Source organism: Cannabis sativa, chromosome 9 (genome assembly GCF_029168945.1).
Source record: "Cannabis sativa cultivar Pink pepper isolate KNU-18-1 chromosome 9, ASM2916894v1, whole genome shotgun sequence".
Classification (NCBI taxonomy): domain Eukaryota; kingdom Viridiplantae; phylum Streptophyta; class Magnoliopsida; order Rosales; family Cannabaceae; genus Cannabis; species Cannabis sativa.
The window spans coordinates 50,493,155-50,516,052 of record NC_083609.1 but is presented as its reverse complement, the minus strand read 5'-3'; the positions used below and the strand labels follow the sequence as shown (position 1 = coordinate 50,516,052).

The 22,898-nt window shown below is 29.6% G+C and overlaps 1 protein-coding gene across 2 annotated transcripts; it reads right to left on the bottom strand.

Moving 5' to 3' along the window:
• Positions 1-519: 519 nt before the first annotated feature.
• LOC133030963 (spore wall protein 2-like) lies at positions 520-4,702 on the bottom strand. 2 transcript variants are annotated; one of them, XM_061104093.1, is made up of 4 exons: positions 3,274-4,702; positions 3,098-3,166; positions 842-2,310; positions 520-762 (listed from the first exon to the last, which is right to left on the bottom strand). In XM_061104093.1, exons 3-4 carry the CDS (start codon positions 1,163-1,165, stop codon positions 520-522), a joined length of 567 nt encoding a protein of 188 aa, XP_060960076.1. In that variant the 5' UTR covers positions 1,166-2,310; positions 3,098-3,166; positions 3,274-4,702. The 2 variants fall into 2 exon arrangements, with proteins under 2 accessions (XP_060960076.1, XP_060960075.1); XM_061104092.1 differs by having other exon boundaries at positions 842-4,702.
• Between the last annotated feature and the right edge of the window lie 18,196 nt (positions 4,703-22,898).

The window sequence follows — 22,898 nt, the reverse complement described above, 5'->3', positions numbered from 1 at the left end:
ATCTGTTTATATATGGTATTAAAAAGTAATTAGAGCATGGTTAAAAAATAACAACCTTTACACAACCAAAAAACAACACAAAAGCAACATTACCATAATCTCAACTGCTTGTACACCGGACTGAACAGTAGCCTCAATATCTATTTGAGTAGGCCCGTCATTGAAATCAACGAAATTCTTGATACAGAAAATAAAGGAAAAAGAAAATAGAAAAAAAGTGAAGTTATTTTTTTGTAAAAGACTTCAACAACTAAAAAAAACTACATAACAACTAAAAAACAAAATAAAAACAACAAGTAAAATAACAAGACCAACAATAAATTGCGAACAACATAATCTATAAACACAGCCATATAAATAGCATAATAAATACAAATAAATAGTCTGAAAAATAGTTGCAAATTTTTTTTTAAAAAAAAAAATTAAAACATAACAAGAACATAGAATTACAAGACCACTACCTAAACGGACTTACAACAAAATAAACCACACAAAGTAACTAAAAGCTAGTTACATTGTCTACTTATCTACCTTCTCCTCACTATCAGTGCATTCATCATCACTGGCCTTATCATTTTTTTCTTTTGACTCAGAATCTTCATTAGCTTGACCATCCTTCTCTTCACCTTCACTACCCTCACCTTCTTCATCACCCATAACATTCTCTTCTTCATTGTCATCAGTTTCTTCAGATTCATCTAAATCAAAATCTTCTTCATTACCACTTCCACCATCATCATTGGAAGAGTCACTGCCTTTGTCCTATATTGAAATTACACTTTAAATTAGTATAAAACAACTTAAAAAAAACTGAAAAACAACAATTGAAAAACTAACATACCTTAGCATAAGAATCGGCAAAAACAGTAGAAAACTGTGTCTGCATTGAAGCCATCTGAGCACCAAAAGAAACAAACTGTGCAGACACAAACTCTTGCAACTCAACCAAATCAGATGAAATCTTCTGTTGGGAAGTATGCAACAAATCGATCTTCACCTCCAACCCATCAAATTTCTCAGAAAAAGCATCAAGCTTGACAGAAATGTCACTCTGAGCAACAGAAGGCTCTTCGGGAACAGGAACACTCTTGTAAGAGTTGTAGTCAGTGTCAAACTTGAAACTGCTCAGTTTCAAAGCTTTGAACTCACCAGCAGTGGGCCTCATATTTGATAGTTGCAGCTGATCAAAAAACAACAAAATGAAAATTTCAATTATGAAGATTATTAATAATGAAAAACAACATAAAAACAACTACTAAAAAACCAAATTACAACAAACAGATATACCTTATCTTTGGAAACATAAAAAATAGTAGTCTTCAAAACTTTGAAAGTAGGCTGACTATTGCATGTCCACTGAATGATCCTTGGAATACGAGAGTTTTCCTTTTGGCAGTACTTACCTTTCATGTACTTACAACACTCATAGAACCAAATTTGAAAAACATGAGGACAACCAATCTAAGTGTTAAAAACACTCGGCCTCTTTCCCGAACTCCTTGCCTTCCTAACACCCTCAACCCAACTGTCAAGCTTACCCTTCAATGAGGAAATAGTCAGTTCAAAAGAACTCCGTCCCCAAGCAAATTCATTGTACCTCCCACTATCTACAACATCTAAAATAGACTTAGGTACATTTTTATGCTTAGTGCCACTAAGCAAGAACCATTGCACAAAATACAAAACTGCCAACTTCACAGCATCCTCATCAGAATCACCCCACCTCTTGGTGGTAAAACATTCCCTAACAGATTCCTTAGTGATAGAGGACGAAGTTGGCCAATATTTTTCAGAAAGACTATTAACGTCTTGCTTAAAATCTAAAACACTACAGTCACCTTCACAGTCTAACCCAGTAATCAAAGGAAACTCCTCAATGCTAAACCTAAGCCTAACACCGCTATCATTACCCACAACTCAGCATCATTAGGTTGCTGAACCTCCCGCAGCAACAACCCATGAAACACTTGCGGTTGAACTTTAAAATCAGGAAGGTTAAGGAAATGTCCAAAACAGGTTTTGGAAAACATTTCAAGCTGTTCATCTGAAAGACAAGACTTAATGTTCTCTATCACCTGGAAAGTAGTAGTCGAAAAGGCTTTCGCAATGAAGAGATTCTTCTGGTCATAAATATAATCTCATTCCTGTATCAATTGAAACAAAATAAATCAGGACAAAACAAAAAAACTAAAACAGAAACAGAAAACAAATAATAAAAATAATTTTTTTTTTAAAAAAAAAGGACACCTTAGGGGGATTTTTCTTTGGTAAGTCAAATCCTTCAACCTTCTCTGAGGTCCTAGCATGGACCTGCAAAAAAAAAAAGAAATACAAAGTAAAACATAAGCAACAAATCTGAGATACAAGAACAAGGAAGATATAAAAATGTAGTAACCAAAATACAACCAATAAAAAACCTAAAAACAACATTTATGAAACCCTTACAGTATGATAAACGTAAAAGATAAACAGCTTTCAAAAAATACAGTAACAACACTGTCACAACTTATAAAAAAAAAAGTTATAAAATGGTTGTGAATACTGAAATTATCATAAAAAACCCAAAGAAAACTAACAATTTTATAATGATCAACAACAAAAACAAAACTAACAATAAACAGATAAACAACTAAACTATTAACAACACTGTAGAAGCTCGTTGTTATGAAATTTCGAAAATGGTACTCGATAATAATATTGTGATAAACAACTGAGAAAAAACTCACAATAAACATATAAAAACTAAAGAATAAACAACACTGAAAGATCTTGTTGCAAATGAAATTAGTAAAATGCTTTTCAATACTAACAGTGTGTAAAACAACCGAAAATAAACTCACAATAAACATATAAACAACCAATGGGGAAATGCATTTAAAAACTGTAACACAATACGAATTGAACTGTGTAATTTTAAAACAACCAAACAACAACTGAATAAAAACAAGAAAACAACATCAACCACAATACATGACAGAAATACATAAAGAACAACAAAAAAACATAAAAAAAATCCTGATAAACACCTAAATCAGTGACCTAAAAAGCTAATGTAAAAATTAACTCAATAAAATGAAACCAAGCAATTTAAAATTACCTTCGATTTAAGTTTAGGCTTTTGGTCCTCAGCATGCACTTCATCCTCAAAATCAGAATCTGAGGAAACCTAGAACAAAAAATGGAGAAAACTTTAAATCATCAAATGTAACACCACAAATAGAACAACCAGAAAAAAACTAAAGAAAAATTTAAAAACAACAAAAAGAAACTTACATCGCGTGCAGACTTGGAAATTTTTGCTCTCTTAGGCTTAGGAGCATCGACCTTAACTGGAAGGGCTCTTTTCTTAGTGCCCGATATCTCTGGAACATTACCCACTAAATTTTTAGCAATTTTTTTTAACCCCATCTTAGCTTCGACTTTGGAAGTAACAGTTGGAGGCTTCTTCGATTTTTTAGAATGTTTCTTCGCCGGAGATGGTGATTTCGAACCACTTCTAGTGGTTGCCATTTATATAGAAAAAAAATAGTGGAGGATGACAATGTAGGTTGAGGAAAACGTGGGTGAGGGCTTGGAGAAGGTGATCGTGGGAAGAAGAAATGGGTTAGGGCTTGAAAATGGTGATCGTGGGAAGCAACGGTTTGAAGACGAGAAGAAGCAGAGAAAGGAAAAATTAAAAAAAAGAAAAAGAAAAAAGGAGTTATGAGGTGGCGTGCGTGAACGTGTGTAAGGAAGGAAGGGAGAAGGTAATTTTGTAATTATGAAACTTTTTGAAAAGTAAAATTAAAAAATGTAAAAGTTTAAAAAGTTTAAAAAACCGTGTATTGACAAAAATGTAAAAAAGATACCAAATTTGACATCAGGTGTAAAATCTCTAAATTTTAATTGCTCAAAAAGGTCTTCTTAAATATTTATTTAATTACTTAAAAAATAGTTAATTATAATTAATTAATTCTAAAAATAGAATTTTTACTTATTGGTAACCTGCTATTATATGTCAAAAAAAAAATGTAACCATATGGTTACAATAAAAATGTAACCATTGAATAGTCACCCATTATATTATATATTTACATTTTAAATATGCCTTATTTTGTTTTGTTTACTTTTTAATTTCATAGATTTTATTTAAAAAAAAAACAATGTGCATTATTTCAATCATCACTTTATAAAATTTGACACAAAAATTGATATAATTTGTTAGAATTTGGGGATAAGATGAATGAAGTTCTATCTCAAAACTAATTTGTAATGGAAGGAGTAGCCCATTCATCTTATATATCACAATTTATTTCCACACATTAGTAATGTAGGACTAACTCTAATACACCCTCCTCACGTTTGGACCTAAAAAGTGTGGGTATAACGAACGATCTTTAAGAGACCACAGGACATAATGTGACATTTGAAAGAATCCCACAAGGCCAAACATCAGAAAATTTGTGGGTGTACACGTCGGGAAATTTGTGTATTTTGAAACAGGTCAAAGACCCAACACTTGAAACTGGAACATTGGCCGAAAGGTCCCAAATGGAGATTAAAGGGGAGACAGCGAAAGTATCTGTTTGGACCGGTAATACTTTGACTCATAACAAATTACAAACGGTATATTAATTTAACTTCACGCGGGGTTATATTATAATTAATTGAATAGGGAATGTTTCTCATTAGCTTTGATTTTACTTTTTTAAGTGAAATACAAAATTATCTTATTGATGTGACATATTTATTTTATAGTTATTCCAAACATTTTTTTTTAATAAACTAATGATAAAACGATATAATAAACAAAATGTCCTATGTTACTGTATTATTTAATAGTATATTAGTAATGCTATTTTTTTTAACATAAAGAGAAGTAGACTTGCAATAAGATAAGTTTCAACGGATTTTTTAATATAGGAAAGAAGTAGAAACAAAAATATCAAACTCCATGATGATCATGGAAGAGAAAAATATAATTGGAACTTACTTTCCTTTGAAGTTGGGGGACTCCAGTGAAGAACACGTGGCCTCTTGTATATAAGATATTTTGGTTGTTTTTCCATTCAAGATATTATTAGTACCTATCTAGAAATTTAATTATTGAATAATAATCTCTCCTCTTCCATATGCCTGAAATAAGGTAAAGTAAACAGAAATATCTTTGAGAAAACAAATCATAAAGTTTTTTTGTTTTTGAATAACAAAGTTAACAAAAGAGGACGCGGATTAATAATGGAGGCAGTCCTTTTCTTTGACTCTACTTAATAGTAACAAAATCCACCAACTCTTGTGTCCTTATATACAATTTCAAAGCAATATATTGGAAACATGCATTGCATTTGTGATTTGTCAATATGGTCACAATGACACTTTAAGATTATCTGTCCTTATATGGAAAAATAGTAAATCATTTCAGAGGTCCTAACATTATTAGGACATCTCCAACGAAAAAACCTAAATTTGTTGTTAAATTAACATCAAAAATCTACTATTTCAACACCAAATTTTTTTTCAATTCCAACCACAACACTAAAAATTACACCAAATATTATATTCTTTATTATTTTATTAATATAATAAGAATATTTTAATACTAAATATTTGTTAAATCTAATAAATTATATTAGTAAATATTAAATTTTTTAATTTACAATTATTGAAATTTAATTTTTTTATATTTATTTTCAAGCCTTATGGTATTTTTGACAAGTGCTGCTCAAGTTTTGTTGTATTTGTGATAGTTTAATTATTGGTAATAGTCCCAATCGCAAAAACTGTACTGCACCGCACTATTTTTTTTGCAGTGCAGTTTCTGCAATTTTTTAGTTTCGCAGTGCGGGTGGGATTTGAAAAATTGTAAAAACCGCATGTATGGATTGGTTTAAAAAAAAATAGTCAAAAACCGCACTACCCGCACTGCAAACACTCTAATACATTTTTAGCACACTTAAAAATATAAAAATACAAACAAACAATTCTTCAATCAGTCCAGGAATTTCTATTTCTGTACCTACAGAATCGTGGGCAGAAAGTACAACTTTCCTTTTATAGAAAATGAAAGTTTAGCTCCGGTTTTCTCTTCAAGAAATCTGATCTAAGATCAGAAAATACCAGCTGGTTAGATAAAAAAGAAATGAGTAACCAAACTTACCATTTTTACCTTTTTTCCAAAAATAGGAAAACTAGACAACTTTCCTTCCAAGTTTGGATACACAAAATAAGGAAACCATTTTAATTACTCCAGCCGAAATTAATAATAAATAATAAAATATTATGTCAATTAAATATGCCAAAAATAAAATTAACACAGACGATATAGGTTTGAATCATGTGATATACTCTAAACGAGATAAGAACACAAAGTCGGTGAGGGTTTTTAGATGTAGGTTTCTTTTAATTGCTTTTCTTATATTTATTAAAGAGAGAAAGGTTGAATTATAAAGATAAATATATATATTTATTAAAAAAAATATTTTATTATAAAGTGAAAATACATAAAAACTCTTTATGAAAATTACATAAAAACTCTTCATAAAAATTAAAATAAGAGGGTCTAATTATAAAACAAGAAGGATGCAAAGAAGACTCTTATTATGTATTTGATATGGTACATCATACATTAAATATACATATATATCTTTATATATTAAAAATGCCTATCTAACGGCATTTCTTGGTTTAACAGAATATACTTAAAAATAAAAGAATATTCTGTTAAATTTAACGATTAGGTTTGATCTCCCGTTAAAAAATAAACCCAATAATTAAACCCAAAAAATTAAACAATCTTTTAAATAAACAATCTTTTAAATATTAATGATCTCTTTTTAAATTAAAAAAATCATCTTAGCCACATATCTCTCTAACAAACCTATCTTGGGAGAATATTAATAATTTTTTTATTTATTTTTTAAAAAAGAAAAATATAGATAAAATATCTAGAAAAGATAATATAAAAGAAGATTGATTGTGTTGGCTTAGAGATTTTTGGGCTTGGGCTTAAAAAATTAATAAAAAAAAAAGATGAAATGGGCTGTAATTAGTATTTACCTTATATGTTTGTGCTTATTTTTAGTTTTATTTTTAATTTTACCACCAAGAGGAGAAGGTTGAAAAATATTAGAATATGAAAATATTATTGGTGCTTTTTAGTAATTTGCAAAGAATGTGAAAGTCTATAAATATATAGTTGTGTAGCTATTATTAGATATGAAATGAGATAATAGAACTTTTTTCAATTAGAAGATTAATGTACATTTTACTATTAATAACATACATTATTATAACACAACTATGTTTTACTTACTAAATATACTGACACATATTTTATTTTTATAAAACAAATCGTTCAAATAATTATACTATTTTAATTATTAATTAAAATGAAAAACTAAAATATTAAATAAAACTAACACTACGTGGCTTGGCACGTAACAATCACCTAGTTAATACTAAATATTTGTTAATCTAATAAATTATATTAGTAAATATTAAATTTTTTAATTTACAATTATTGAAATTTAATTTTTTTATATTTATTTTCAAGTCTTATGGTATTTTTGACAAGTGCTGCTCAAGTTTTGTTGTATTTGTGATAGTTTAATTATTGGTAATAGTCCCAATCGCAAAAACTGTACTGCATCGCACTATTTTTTGCAGTGCAGTTTCTGCAATTTTTTAGTTTCGCAGTGCGGGTGGGATTTGAAAAATTGGAAAAACCGCATGTATGGATTGGTTTAAAAAACAAATAGTCAAAAACCGCACTACCCGCACTGCAAACACTCTAATACATTTTTAGCACACTTAAAAATATAAAAATACAAACAAATACAATTATAAAAGTTTTGATTAATATTTATTTATGTATGGATTGGTTTAAAAAAAAATGGTCAAAAACCGCACTACCTGCACTGCAAATACCCTAATATATTTTTAGCCCACTTAAAAATATAAAAATACAAACAAATACAATTATAAAAGTTTTGATTAATATTTATTTATAATTATTTAGTTTTTTCTTAAATATTATATAATTATTAAAAAGTAAATTAAAAAAAAAAAAAAAGTTTAGTGTTGTCTACAATGCCCACCTAAATATGGTGAGACACTGTAGACAAACCCAAAATTAATGTTGCCAATGCCGTGTGGTTGGACTAACTTTTAGTGTAATATCACCCTATTATTGGGTTTTTGGAGGTCCATTGGAGATGGCCTTAGGGTGTCATTTTCTTTTGGGTATAAATATAAAAAAAAAATATTAATTATTATAAGACCCATACTTTAAGCACCACTAATATTTAATAACAATATTGTATACAATAATATAAAATTTAAAATAAATGGCTAAAGTATTTCCTGCTATATAAAAAGTTTTTTTTGGAATAATTAGTATTTTTACCACTGAACTTTCAGCACTATCTGATTTTGCTTCTTAAAATTTACGACTTGTTAAAATTTCCCTTAAAATACAACAGTTACATAATTATGCCCCTTATGTTAACTTTTGTTTCTTTTACTGTTAAAAATTAACATTTTTACTCCTAAACTTTGACAATACAAAATTTTATTCCTTTTTATTAAAAAAAAATATAATTTTAAAAATTATAATATTCTATGTTTTTTAAAGTAATTAAAATATTCTATTAATTCTGAAAAAAGTAATAAAAATTATTAGAAAAATATGATAATAATATTAAATTAATTAAAATATATATTAATTTTACTAAAAGAAAACTTAAATTATTCTTAAAAAAATAATTTTAAAAATTATTTTATTTATAAACACGTATTTTAAAAAATGAAACCAAAATAAAACAACTTAAATTATTCTTAAAAAAATAATTTTAAAATTTATTTTATTTATAAACACGTATTTTAAAAAATAAAACCAAAATGATTGAGAATCTAATAATAATTTAAATAAACTAAAATTTTTTGAAGAAAAAATTAAACTCATTTATATTTGTAAACTCATATCTTAACAAATAAAGAAAAATAACGAAAATTCAATAAAATGTAAAATTATTTTACAAAAAGTTGTAAATTAAACTAAAGAAATGTTATGTTTATTTAAATGAATGTACATTTTTTAAGAAAAATAAAATATACTCAAGTTTATTCCCGTAAAATTTAGTTTTTACAAAAATTAAATTTCAAATTTTTTTAATATCTAAATGAATTTTATAGTAAGAAATAAATAATTTTTGAATCACTTAATTAGTTTAAAATTTTAATTTTTTTTAATCTTAGTAATCATTTGTAATACTTAAAATTCGGCTATCAACTAAAAGCTGTCACGTGTACTTCAGGAGGAATAGGAATCAACTCAATGACTATAATATTAGATTGCATTATTAAATGGGACTTAAATAATTTTTCTCAATAAATTACAATTGATAAAAATATTCAAACTCGCTGCCACATAAGCATATGTGAGATAAGACTAATAACTATTAATAGGTATAATTGACGAGACAACGTGTCCATCTCGGGATAGACAAAGTACATAACAGAAGTGTTTAAGGTGAGATATTGAAGAGATTGCAGCTCATTGACCCACATACTTGGGAATAAGAGCTTACAGCTCATTAATCCACATAAGTGTACATGGAGATAATAACTACATTCATTCATCTCGCTATTTATACGTTGAAGTAACCACCTCGTTAATACGATCAAAGTTAAAGGGTATTGCGAGGAGAAGTATGTCTATACTTAGCGTTTTTTCCTACAACGACAGTAAAAAGGGACAACTCGTACTCAGCGAGAAATAACCTTCATAGTCAGCATAAGCGTTTAAGGATAAAAATAAAAGAGCGGTTGAGTGGTTTATCCCATGTGCACAAAAATGAAACGTGAGGAATGTCCATATTTTATGAGCAGTTGTAAATGAATAAATCCCAAACAAAATAACTGCCACTCTATACACCTATAAATAGTGGCAGAGTTTAAAGTAAAAGGCATGGCATATTTGAGAGAAAAGACTATCTTTTACATTTATTGAGAGAATTGTACTCTATATTCAGATTATTATCTCTAATAATATGGACTCATGGAGTATGTAGATTTTAACTACAAAATTATGTAAAAAAATATCTGGTGTTCATTATTGTTGTCATCAATTATGTATTATATTTATTACATAAAATATTTATATATTTAGTTAACAAAAATCTGTGTTAATAGTTTGGTACTTTCATTGAGAGCCCTAGTAATAAAAACTCAAAAAATACCCTCTTTATAAACACAATTACAAACCTATATTTATGGCAGATAATACCCCTCATGAAGGAAGCTATCCAGAGGAGACTACTCATCGCCATGGATAAGAACCTCAGGGATCACAAAGAACTAACACAAGTGAAACCCCTCGTTCTGAGAGGAACGATGGAAATTTCAATTCAACTAGAGAACAAACTCCAGAGAGGCGAAGTGAAGATGCCTATGATCCCACCAGATACGTCCCATTGGTGGAATTAGAAAATAGGCAAATTTGACAGCGCGTGGCTGAATCAAACAGAAGAAATACTAAGTTGGAACAACAGGCTGCGATAGCCAGGCTACACAGGGAACTACTCCTCAAACTCAACCTGATCCATATGTAAGGAGGCCACGAGGAAGACCTTAAGGTTTTAAGACTAGGAGGAAAGAAAATAATCCCACAAATGCTCAGGTAGAACAACCTAGAAATACGAAGGATATCTTAATGGATACAGAAAATTAACCCAATACGGGCAATACAAGAAATGAGGAGCATCAACGTGATGTTCTAAGAACTTTTGATGAATTGCATACGAGGGAAATGAACAACCTGAAATACCAAATCATCTCGCATGAATGCAGATGCAAGACAATCATGACCAGGAAACTAGGAAATTCCTCGTAATGATGGGAGAAATCATGGAAATCAATTTGGGTCAGGTCGACCCCCGAGGCATCCTCAAAGACCTTCTTGCACAGACAGAGAGAATACACACACATACTTGAGTAGGGGACGTGTGTCTAATCTCTTTCAGAGAAGAAGGCCAATACGAGATGAGTCACGTGAAGCTAGTTCAAGTACAAGGGAGTCGCAATCTCACATGCACAGTAGGTCAACTGGGACAAATAGACAAATGCAAGACGGGAATAATAATGACATTATTTTACAGATTAAGAAAGTACGAGTAACTCACGTAGTTACAAACCTAAAAGTCACTCAGGGACTAGATCCATGAGTAATTACGATTAGAGACGTCGTGAACCTAACCTCCGTGAACGATTAAATCTAAGGCAGCTAGACCTATGTGAACATTTAAATCAAAATGCACCAATCTACGTAACCAACTTAATCAAAAAGTAGATCAACAACCTGTGGATCCCATTCAGTTACGAGTAATACAATTGGAAGATAAATTTAGGAAATTCCAAGATAGAGAGTACGAAAAACTACCAGGTATGATTAAGATGAAGAGACTAAACCATTCCACCCTAATGTCCTAAACTCAAAATTTTCACAAGGATTTAAAAATCCACATGTCTTGCAATATGATAGTACCACTAATCCTATCACCCACATAAACAACTTGAATACAATAATGCGAGCAAGTAACGTTTTAAACAACTTGCGATGCATATTGTTCCTGACATCATTAACAGGGGCAACAAGTAGTTGGTTCGACAAGTTCACCCACCATTCCATAACTTCGTGGGAGCAATTGTTAAAAGGTTTTAAGAAGTAGTTCTAATCTGTAAGAGATCATTAACCAGAAGCATCTTCATTAACTAATGTTAAGCAACAACCAAGAGAATCCCTTAAGGTGTACTTAATCCATTTTAGTATGGCTGCATCCAAAGTCCGAAATTTGAATGACTGTATTCAATTAACATCCCTTCACGGTGGAATTACAACTGACTTGTCAACCGTTGGGGCAGACTTATGGGATAATTTGCAAGGACGCCCATTAAGAAATATCAACGAGTTTAATGAGAGAGCATAGATTTTTGTGCAAAAAGAAGAAGCACAGGATGAAGTCAAGCTGTTAAAATCTAGTTTGGGAGATAAACCCATAACCGGTACAACGACAACGAGCACCATGACTACAATAGTGCAAAATCTGAATGGTTCAAATATCAAGAGGAAGGACGAGTCAAAAAACTTATCCAAGGGTAAGAAGAAGCAAAAGCAACATGAAAAATATGTTCCAATTTATTCAGTGTACACTAAATTAAATGAAACTCGCGAAAAAACATCTACCTGGCCAATGAAAATTGAGTCGCATTTCGTAGACCAAAACTGATGGGACATGCAAGGAATAAGCGCGATTCAACTAAGTATTGTCGTTTCCATAATGGACATACAACTGAAGAATGCCGTAAGCTAAAAGACGAAATCGAAAGTCTAATTTTGTGAGGATATTTTAGGGAATATGTGAGGACACAAGGAACCGAGCCTAATCAGCCCAATAATCTGAATAGCACGAGATTACTGTTGGAAATTATTTTACCAGGATCTTAGATCTACTCACAAGTATGTTGATTAACATCCTAAATATGAACTTCTAAAACGATTATAAAATAAACACATATAAAGTATGAGAAACCTTACATTGGGTGCAGCAGAATAAAATGTCTCCTTCCGTTCAGCTCTCTAACCCTTGTATCCTTTCTGTCGCTGAGTATTATCAAGATCTGAACCTGGATCTCTTTCTCTCCTTTCTTTAGTGCTGAAACTCCTTCTTGTTGAATATCTTTCTTCACGATCTTCCTCACTATGATTGAGGTATCACTTGCTGTGTGTGGGCACTACTCTATCAGTAAGAGGTTCGAAATTATTCATGTAAGAAGAAGAGTATGAAGGTGGCGGCTAGGATTTAGAAAGAGAAGGCTCAGGTTTTTCTCTGAAGGAAATCAGAAGTAAAAGTGTTAATTTCCTGAAGCCTTTACTATCTATTTATAGCATTCCACATAGGGTTAGGTTTGAATTATTTGGCATTAAAATAATGAAAATATCAGATGATACAGCCTATAAAAGTGGCCGGCCATGGCTATGTGGATTTGGGCCTCACTTTTTGCAATTTTACAGTTTTATCATTTCTGCATCTCATTTTCTCAAAAAACCCCAATTTTCGAATTCAACCATTTAAATGCCAATTCTAACTATTTAATAACTATAAATAATTATTAAATAATATTGTCATTTATCATATTTATTAATTATACCATAAAAAGTATCATAATTAACAAATATGCACAAAAAACTCTTTCTTTACAATTTCGCCCTTACTTAGTGAAAAATTCACAAATAAACATAGTCTAATTTGAGAATTATAATTGATTAATCAAAACCAATTAAATGAGTCTTACAAGTAATATTGTCTCAACAACTGGGGGGACCATGGGTCTATATAACCGAGCTTCCAATATGCAGATCAAGAATTTATAACCTAAATTCACTGACTTATTAATTCTTCGTTGAATCCACGCATAGAACTTAGAATTGCACTCTCAGTATATAGAACGCTCTATATGTTCCATCATATAGACATGTCATTAGTTATCCATTGTTATAATCCTAATTTGATCAATGATCCTCTATATGAATGATCTACACTGTAAAGGGATTAGATTACCGTTACACCCTACAATGTATTTTATCCTTAAAACACTTCACCCCGTATAAATGATATTTCAGCTATGTGAAATGAGTACTCCACCATTTATTTTCGTTTGGTCAAGCTCGAAGGAGATCATCCTTTACTTACTATTCGCCAGATAGAAGCTATAGATTCCATGTTTATGTTAGCGCTCCCACTCAATTGCACTACCGTGTTCCCAAAATGTACGTATCACCTTGACCCAAAAGTAGGCTTAACTAACAAATCAAAGAACACGAATAACACTCTTGAGATTGAGCTTAATCATAACAGGATTAAGATCATTTGATCTAGGATCATCTAGGTGATATTGACTTGAATAGATATTACGGTAAGTTTAATAAATCTAAGTCAAAGTTCAATATCGGTCCCTTCCGATGCATACTCCATGCACCCAACCGGAGCTTTACTTTAACCAATGCTCTGGAAAGAACATAGCATTTCTCCAAATGCAAGTAAACTCTGTTGTAGATTATCATATCAGTAAAACCCTGTGTCTGATAAATCTAGGAATCTTTATTCACATAGTCATGTTTACTTTCCAATGTGTTGACAACCCAATAAACAGGACTAAGTATGTGAAAAGGGTTTCAGATGAATTTATAAATAAAATAGACAAGAAATTGATAAGATGAACCAAAACATACACAAATGAATGAAAAATACTTCTGTTTCTTTATTGATGTTGAATAAAACGGATTACATTGAAATAGAGTTTTATATAGGGCATAAAACCCAACAATTACAACGTCCCCTATAGAGGGCGATGATATCTTAGTTATTTCTGGAGGGCCACAACTCGAAGGATACAACAATAGTGCACAAAAGAGGTACATTAATGAGATAAAGAATGAGACATCAGTATTCGCTCTAGAAGCTCTTAAGAAAGCAAAATCAGATGAACCACCCATTGTCTTTTCTAAAGAAGACTCAAAGCATGTGCGATACCCACATGTGGATCCTCTTGTAATAACTATTCAACTCGGCAATAAAAGAGTAAAGAGGGTTCTCGTGGATAATGGGAGCTCTATCAACATCCTTTATAACAAAACATTAAAGAAAATAAGATTTGAGGAAGCAAAATTAAGACCTTGCATGGTAAATTTGTGTGGGTTCACAGGCGATATGTCGTAAGTTTCAGCATAATTGAACTTCCTCTAACCATGCGGGAACCACCATTATCCGCTATTCAAATGCAAGACTTTTCAGTCGTCGACATCCATGCTATCTACAATGTGTTAATGGGTTGTCCAGTATAATATCTCGATAAGCCTAATGGTAAATAATTTGGGTTTATAATTATATTATGGGTTAATTAGATAATAAGTAGGATTATGATCCTACTAATCTAGTTCAACATAAATTTTAAATTTGCTATAAGTGGATAAATTTGTTGTTTTTCCATAATTGTTACCTATCACCTTCCCTGCATTTCCTTCTCTTTTTCTACCATCTGACTTGCATGCACCCAGCCATGTCTACGTCCTCTGAAAACCCATCTCTTGCCATCCATCTTACCGAAGAAGAAGCTTTAATCCATGAGTTTGACAACGTTTCCATCTGCCCAGAACCCCATTCTAAAAGCTTCAGCCTTGTTGTGAAAATCCTTACCCCAAAAACCATTAAATCAGACTGGATTTTCTATTGGATTTTATGCCCTAAATAAAACTCATTTCAATATAATCTGATTTCCTTATTAATATAGATCAGAAATAACATTTAATGTTGCATGGTTCACATGATTTATTTCATGATTATATGTGTTGGGTTTTATGCCCTAAATAAAACTCATTTCAATATAATCAGATTTACTTATTAATATAGATCAGAAATAACATTTAATGTTGCATGGTTCACATGATTTATTTCATGATTATATGTACATAATGTATGAATTCATCTGAAACCCTTTTCACATACTTGATCCTGTTTATTGTGCTGTCAACACATTGGAAAGTAAACATGACTATGTGAATAAAGTTTCCTAGATTTATCATACACAGGGTTTTACTGATATGATAATCTACAACAGAGTTTACTTGGATTCGGAGAAGTGCTATGTTCTTTCCAGAGCATTGGTTAAAGTAAAGCTCAAGTTGGATGCATGGAGTATGCATCAGAAGGGATCGATATTGAACTTTGACTTAGATTTATTAAACTTACCGTAATATCTATTCAAGTCAATATCGCCTAGTTGATCCTAGATCAAATGATCTTAATCTTGTTATGATTAGGCTAAATCTCAAGAGGCTATTCACGTTCTTTAATTTGTTAGTTAAGCCTACTTTTGGGTCAGGGTGATACGTACATTTTGGGAACACGGTAGTGCAATTGAGTGGGAGCGCTAACATAAACATGAAATCTATAGCTTCTATCTGGCGAATAGTAAGTAAAGGATGATCTCCTTCGAGCTTGACCAAGCGAAAATAAATGGTGGAGATCTCATTTCACATAAGCTGAAATATGATTTATACGGGGTTAAGTGTTTTAAGGATTAAATATATTGTAGGGTGTAACGGTAATCTAATCCCTTTACAGTGTAGATCATTCATATAGAGGATCATCGATCAAATTAGGATTATAACAATGGATAACTAATGATGTGTCTATATGGTGGAACATATAGAGCATTCTATATACTAAGAGTGCAATTCTAAGTTCTATGCGTGGATTCAACGAAGAATTAATAAGTCAGTAAATTTAGGTTATAAATTCTTGATCTGCTTATTGGAAGCTCGGTTATATAGACCCATGGTCCCCCAACTAGTTGAGATAATATTGCTTGTAAGACTCATATAATTGGTTTTGATTAATCAATTATAATTCTCAAATTAGACTATATCTATTTCTGAATTTTTCACTAAGTAAGGGCGAAATTTTAAGGAAAGAGTTTTAGGGGCATATTTGTTAATTATGATACTTTGTATGGTTCAATTAATAAATATGATAAATGACAATATTATTTAATAATTATTTATAGTTATTAAATAGTTAGAATTGGCATTTAAATGGTCGACTTTGAAAATTGGCGTTTTTGAGAAAATCAGATGCAAAAAAGATAAAACTGCAAAATTGCAAAAAGTGAGGCCCAAATCCGCTTTGCATAGCCGGCCACTTTTGTAGGGTTTTTCCTCTGATATTTTTATTATTTTAATGCCAAATAATTCAAACCTAACCTTAGTGGAATGCTATAAATAGATAGTGAAGGCTTCAGGAAAATTACACACTTTTCTTCTGACTTTTCATTCAGAAAAAACTGAGCCTTCTCTCTCCCTATCTTTGGCCGACCACTCCCTCTCTCTTCTTCCTCTTGAATTTCGAAATACTTAGTGTTAGAGTAGTGCCCACACACAGCAAGTGATACCTCAATCATAGTGAGGACGGAAGGAGATCCAGGTTCAGATATTGATAATGCTCTGCTACAGAAAGGAATCAAGGGCTAGATATCTGAACGGAAGGAGTCATTATATTCCGCTGCACCCAATGTAAGGTTTCCTAAACTTTATATGTGTTTATTTCATCGTTTTAGAAAGTTCATATTTTAGGGTGTTAATCAACATACTTGTGAGTAGATCTAAGATCCTGGTAAAATAATTTCCAACAACTGGCCTCAGAGCCATGGTAATTGATTTTCTTGCAAGAAATTTGGACTATAAAACGATTGTTTGATGTTTTGGTTGGTATCATGTTGTATTGAGTGTTATTTAATGATTGATTGATGTTTGTGAATTTTCGTGAAAAATAATTGAATATCTGTTTCTGGAATTATTTTTATTGGATAGTATGGAAAAACTTAAGCAAGTTACTTTTTTACAGAACTCAATTTCGATTTAATTTGAATTAGTTATGATTTTTTGAAGTTTCGAAAAAATCGGGGTTGAGCAGCAGCAACACGTGCGCGCGCGGAGAGGATGCTAGCAGTCCCTTGCGCCAAGAAACCTCGCCCATGCAGCCCCTTGCGCGCCCATGGACAGTATGCTGTGCAGCTCGCATTTTTTTCGCTTTTCTTCGATTTTTCATGCTTTTTCATGGATTTAACTTCCGATTTTTTGTGTAGTTCTGTATTTATACATTTACTATTCCTAATTCAATTCTAATTATCATGATATTAGTGTATTTTGAATTTAAAAAATAGTAAATATCTATCTTTTTTGCTTAATTATCTATCTTATTTTTAAATTTGATTATATCTTATCTTATTTTTAAATTTAAGGTCACATATTAAATTTTTTAAATTAATTTTTTTTTAAAATAATTTGACCTTATTTAAATTCAAAATAAGATAACTATAATCATGTAATTTTAAATAGATGTAAGATATTTTGCTAACTTTTAAATTTTGTTATTTTATTTATTTAAATTATATTTAAAATCTGAAAAGATATTCATTTATATTTTTTAATTTTTTATTTAATTTTTATTTATAAAATAACATTTAATTTTTTAAAAGTAGTTAGCAAATTTTGAAATGATATTTAGGTTGGTTGAAACCTAATTTTTCAAAATTGTAGGTTTAATTTTAATTTTTTTTTTTCAAATATTTCGAATTTTTTTTTAAAATTTTTTAAATTTTTCGAAAATATTTTTTTATTTAAATTAATTATTTTTTCGAAATTATTTATTTAAAATTAAATAAATCCTACATCCAACTATCCAACTAACCTTGTTGCAGGAGTATGTGTTTTAGCTTGTTTGTAAGTTTTCAAAACCTATTATTGCTTGATTGCAAATAGCCATGGTTAACTTATTGACAGATCCATTGATCTGATTTTAACTCATGGCTCCCTTGGTCAAGTAAATAATTTGTAACAGATATATTTACAATCTTCTTTCATCTGTGTATGACCTAGCAACATGATAGGACCCATCCAAAGTGTGCATGTGTGAGCCTATGTGTTTAATTTCATTATAGATGCATATAGGTTATTGTTGCTAAATAAAATATCATAGTTCTTGATAGATTTTATTTAGGCCCATTTAGTTTTGGGCCTATTCAATTAATAACAGTTGTTCATTTTAAGGTTAAATTCCTCTCTTTTGGGCCTTGTGTGAGAGTTGGGAACCATAGTAGGGGGTACAACATACTCAACCCAGCACCCCCTCACATGAACCACCCCAATTGTGAAGGCCCATTTGCTTGATTTGAATAACTGTACTAGGTTAATTAAATTATTTTAACCTAATAAAATTGATTAGCAACATAATTAATTTCATTTATTTTGAAATTAATTTAAGAAAATCATAGTTTAAAGAATTTTATTTTAAGCTAAACTATATGTATTTTTTTGTATTTAATTAAATATAGAATTATAACCATCTAGATTCTTTCTGGAGCTTAATTTAAATTTTTTCATTAAATATTCCTATTTAAGTTGATATTTAGTTATCTATAACTAATCAACTTAAATCTGAATATCTTTTGAATTTCAAATTTCAAAATTAAGTTGAGGAATTTTAGGCATTGGTTATTAAGATTCTTTAGATATTTTTTTTAAGTTAATATCTTTTCGAATATTAACTTAAAATGGAATATTTTAGATATTTTTTAAGTTAATATCTTTTCGAATATTAACTTAAAATGGAAGATTTTCAAATTAAGTGGTTACAACTTAATTTTTGATATTTAATTAAATTTAAATTTAAAAATATTTAAATTCTAGATTTTTTCTAATACAACTTAAATTAGATATTTTTTCAAATTTTGTGGAAAAGATACTTAGTCAAATAAGATATTTTCTAGATAGTTATTTCTAGACTACTTATTATATCTAAAATTAAATAGGAAAATATTATACATTGTGAAATTAATTATTTAAATAATTAATTTTGGTACAATTTATTTTAAGTATATTTTTCCTAGTATTAAACTAGAGATTAATAATTAAGCCTTCTCTACACTTAATTATTTATTTCTTGAATTTAATACATTTAATTAATTTGAAAATTAAATATCTAAGTTGATTTTCATCATGATACTTAAATATTTCTTTTTCATGACACTTAATTAAATAGAAAATTATTTTTAGTTGAAATTTATTTTTTCAACTAAATTTAAATAATTTTCAAAATATATTTTTTCTTTATTTTATTAATCAAATTTCGAAATTGCATTTCTTAAATGGTGGAATTGCGAATTTTATTTGAAAAATAGATTAAAGTTGTAAATTATTTATTTTAATTTTGGACAAACTTAAATCAATGATTTTTTCATTTAATGATTAATTAAAATAAATGAAGTAAAATATATTTAATTAGAAAATGAATTAATTAGTCAATGAAAATCTAGATAGATATTATCTGTTTTTTTTTTTTTTGCTTGAAGTATTTTTCTAGTGTATTTAATTAAATAGAAAATTAATATTTAAGTTGATTTTCATCATCATACTTAAATATTTGAAATTTTTTTTATATATTTAATTAAATAGGAAAATTATATTTTTTGTTGTAAATTAATTTTATTAATTAATTTTGGGCCAACATTAAATTAGAATAATTTTTCCAGGATTTATTTTTTATTTTAACATGAATTTTCGAAAATTGTATTCTTAAATACTTTAATTTTTCGAAATGCAATATATATTTATAGAAAATTAAATTTGAGTTGTAAATTAATTTAAATTAATTTTGTAACAACTTAAATTGAATATTTTTCTAAATATTTATTGGAAATTATTACTAAGATGGAAGAAATTCATGTTATTTTCATATCCATCTAAGTAAAATTTATAAATATTAAATTAAAATTTATATTTAGAATTCTTCATTCTAAATTGGAAATTTTAATTAAATAAATATATATTTAAAATAATGAGATTCAAAGAAAATACAACTCTCTTTAAATAATGAGCTTTATTATTAAGATATTCGATCTCCATTGTTGGTCTTACAATAGTTAAATATTTTCAATATAACCTCGAGACGCTAGACTTTGTCCCCCGATGGATGGTTATTCGTTGAACGCATTTAACACCGTAAGATCTCATTTGATAAGTGTTTTGTAAGTTTTCGTCTCTATTAGACTCTCCCCTACGGTGACTACTTAGAGATAAACTTATGAAACATGAAACAATGGTGGAAGCTCATAAAATGAGAATAACATTGACTCTCGCCTACCGGGACAACGTTGGATTCTTATTTTGATCGAATAAAAGGTTGCTAGAATGGTTTGCATTTTAGATTAGCTGACAACTCTATTCAATGAATGATACTTTGACTCTCGCCTACTGGGACACTGTATCAGTTTGTTGAAAACCTTAGAAATTATTTAGGATTGTATGTTTTAGTATTTTCACTTGTCATTCCTACTTGCTATATGTTTAATAATTATTGAATTGTGTATGAATTTATATTGAACTAAGTTATTTTCTGTTATTAAGTTGTAGTTTAATTTCGAATCTTCATTGTTGGTCTAACTTGGTTTGTTTATCTAATGAGATAAATCCCTAATGGATTTTCACTATTAGACATACATAATAGTGTTAGATCTCGAAAGATAAATATTGTATATGCAACATCTAACTGTTCATCAATTGATGACACCTTAGACTAGTATTTTTACAATATGAAACAAGAAGATTATATAAATAATATTACTTTGACTTTCGCTAAACGAAGCATCGTTGGATTCTTATTTAAACAACGAAGTTATCCTAATTCCTCTTAGCTTATTCATTTCGAATTAGCTCAATAACATATCATTGGATGAATGGTCTATAAATCATTTCATATCATTCTATTTTCTCTTAAGAAATTAAATGACGCATATGATTATAATCCCGAAATTCTATTCCCAATTGATATAAATCCTCAATCTTAGAAATCTCCTACTTGTATGGGCAAATCAGACTTAGAGTTATATTAGTAGTGGTGGTCCGAGAAAGAATTACTCAATATATTTGGTATAAATTTAAGTCTTTGACTTTAATTTTAGAATCCAAACAGAAATTTTCATATATATTTCTATTTCCAGGAAGCAATACAGTTACACTTCGACAAGTGTTTAAAATCCATCTTCTAATAATGGATTTCAAACTGTATGGAATATGAGTTTAATCTTCTGTGACAAGGATCCACTTGCACTATTCCAAAAACTCTTTGATGTAACTAGACCTAAGTCATCAAAAAGACACAACCACATTTTTGTTAATCTATGGCATTTGTATCTTGTTCATAGTGGTTTTGACAAGATCCATCTCTGCAAAGAATTAATATGCCTATATCCACTGAAAGTAGTTCATCTCATTCGCAGATGGATGTACATTCAGGGGTGGATATGAGTTTTTCGTTGTATTCTTAAAACGATAACTCTAGATTATACCTTATGCAAAGAAATTTGAAATGTTTGAAAAATTTCTAGCAATGGTCAAAACCATTAAGGTAAGTGGTTAAAGATCTTGCGAACTGATAGGGGTGGAGAAATGGTTAGTAGATATGCAGTTCAAAGATCATTAATTTGATTTTTGAATTATATCCAAACTTACCTCCCCAGAAATTTCGATTTGCATATGATGGTTAGTTACTAGTCGTTGCCTAAATCCTTCTATGGTAATACAATTTCAGAATGATGTAATGGTTGTATACTTAATGTAAATCATTACTAGATTCATGGATGACCTAATCAAAATCTTAAGAAAAGCTAGAACTGTTAACCATGGTTTGTTAGCTATTCTAAGTGATTAGGGGTGGACAATCCCATTGTCAATAGATAAGAAAGTGTTTGTTCCAACAAATACTACTTTTCTAAGAAAATGACTAAGTCTGAAAATAAAGTAGCAAATAAAGGAGATATTTTTCTTGATTCCAAAAGTGTTCTATCATCTTATATGACATATGATGATCCCACTGGCTCTGTTGTCTTGTCACAACCGAAGAGATTAATACCATTTAGTTTTCTTAAACATAATTCACGGTAGCTTGTCGTAGTAGGAGAGTTTCTAGGAACTCACCTTCTTATGACTTGGAAGACACTAGTGATTAAAATCCATTGTGAGTTTAAACAAGTAATGGATTGTCAAGATAAGAAACTAAGAAGAAAAGCCAATAGAACTATGGTTTAATCCATTCACATGGAGTAACCTAAATTTTTCTATTACAAGGACATAAAAGGAAATTTTCGTTTATAAGTCTATTCAATGGACTTAACAAAACTTCCTGTTCCTAGTATTATAGGTTTGAGTTTATCTAAACCTATGGCTTGTGGTATACCTGGTAATTACTTACTTTAATGCAAGCAACTTACTTTAGTAAGATGCTGAAGTAAATATCATAACTAAATTAATT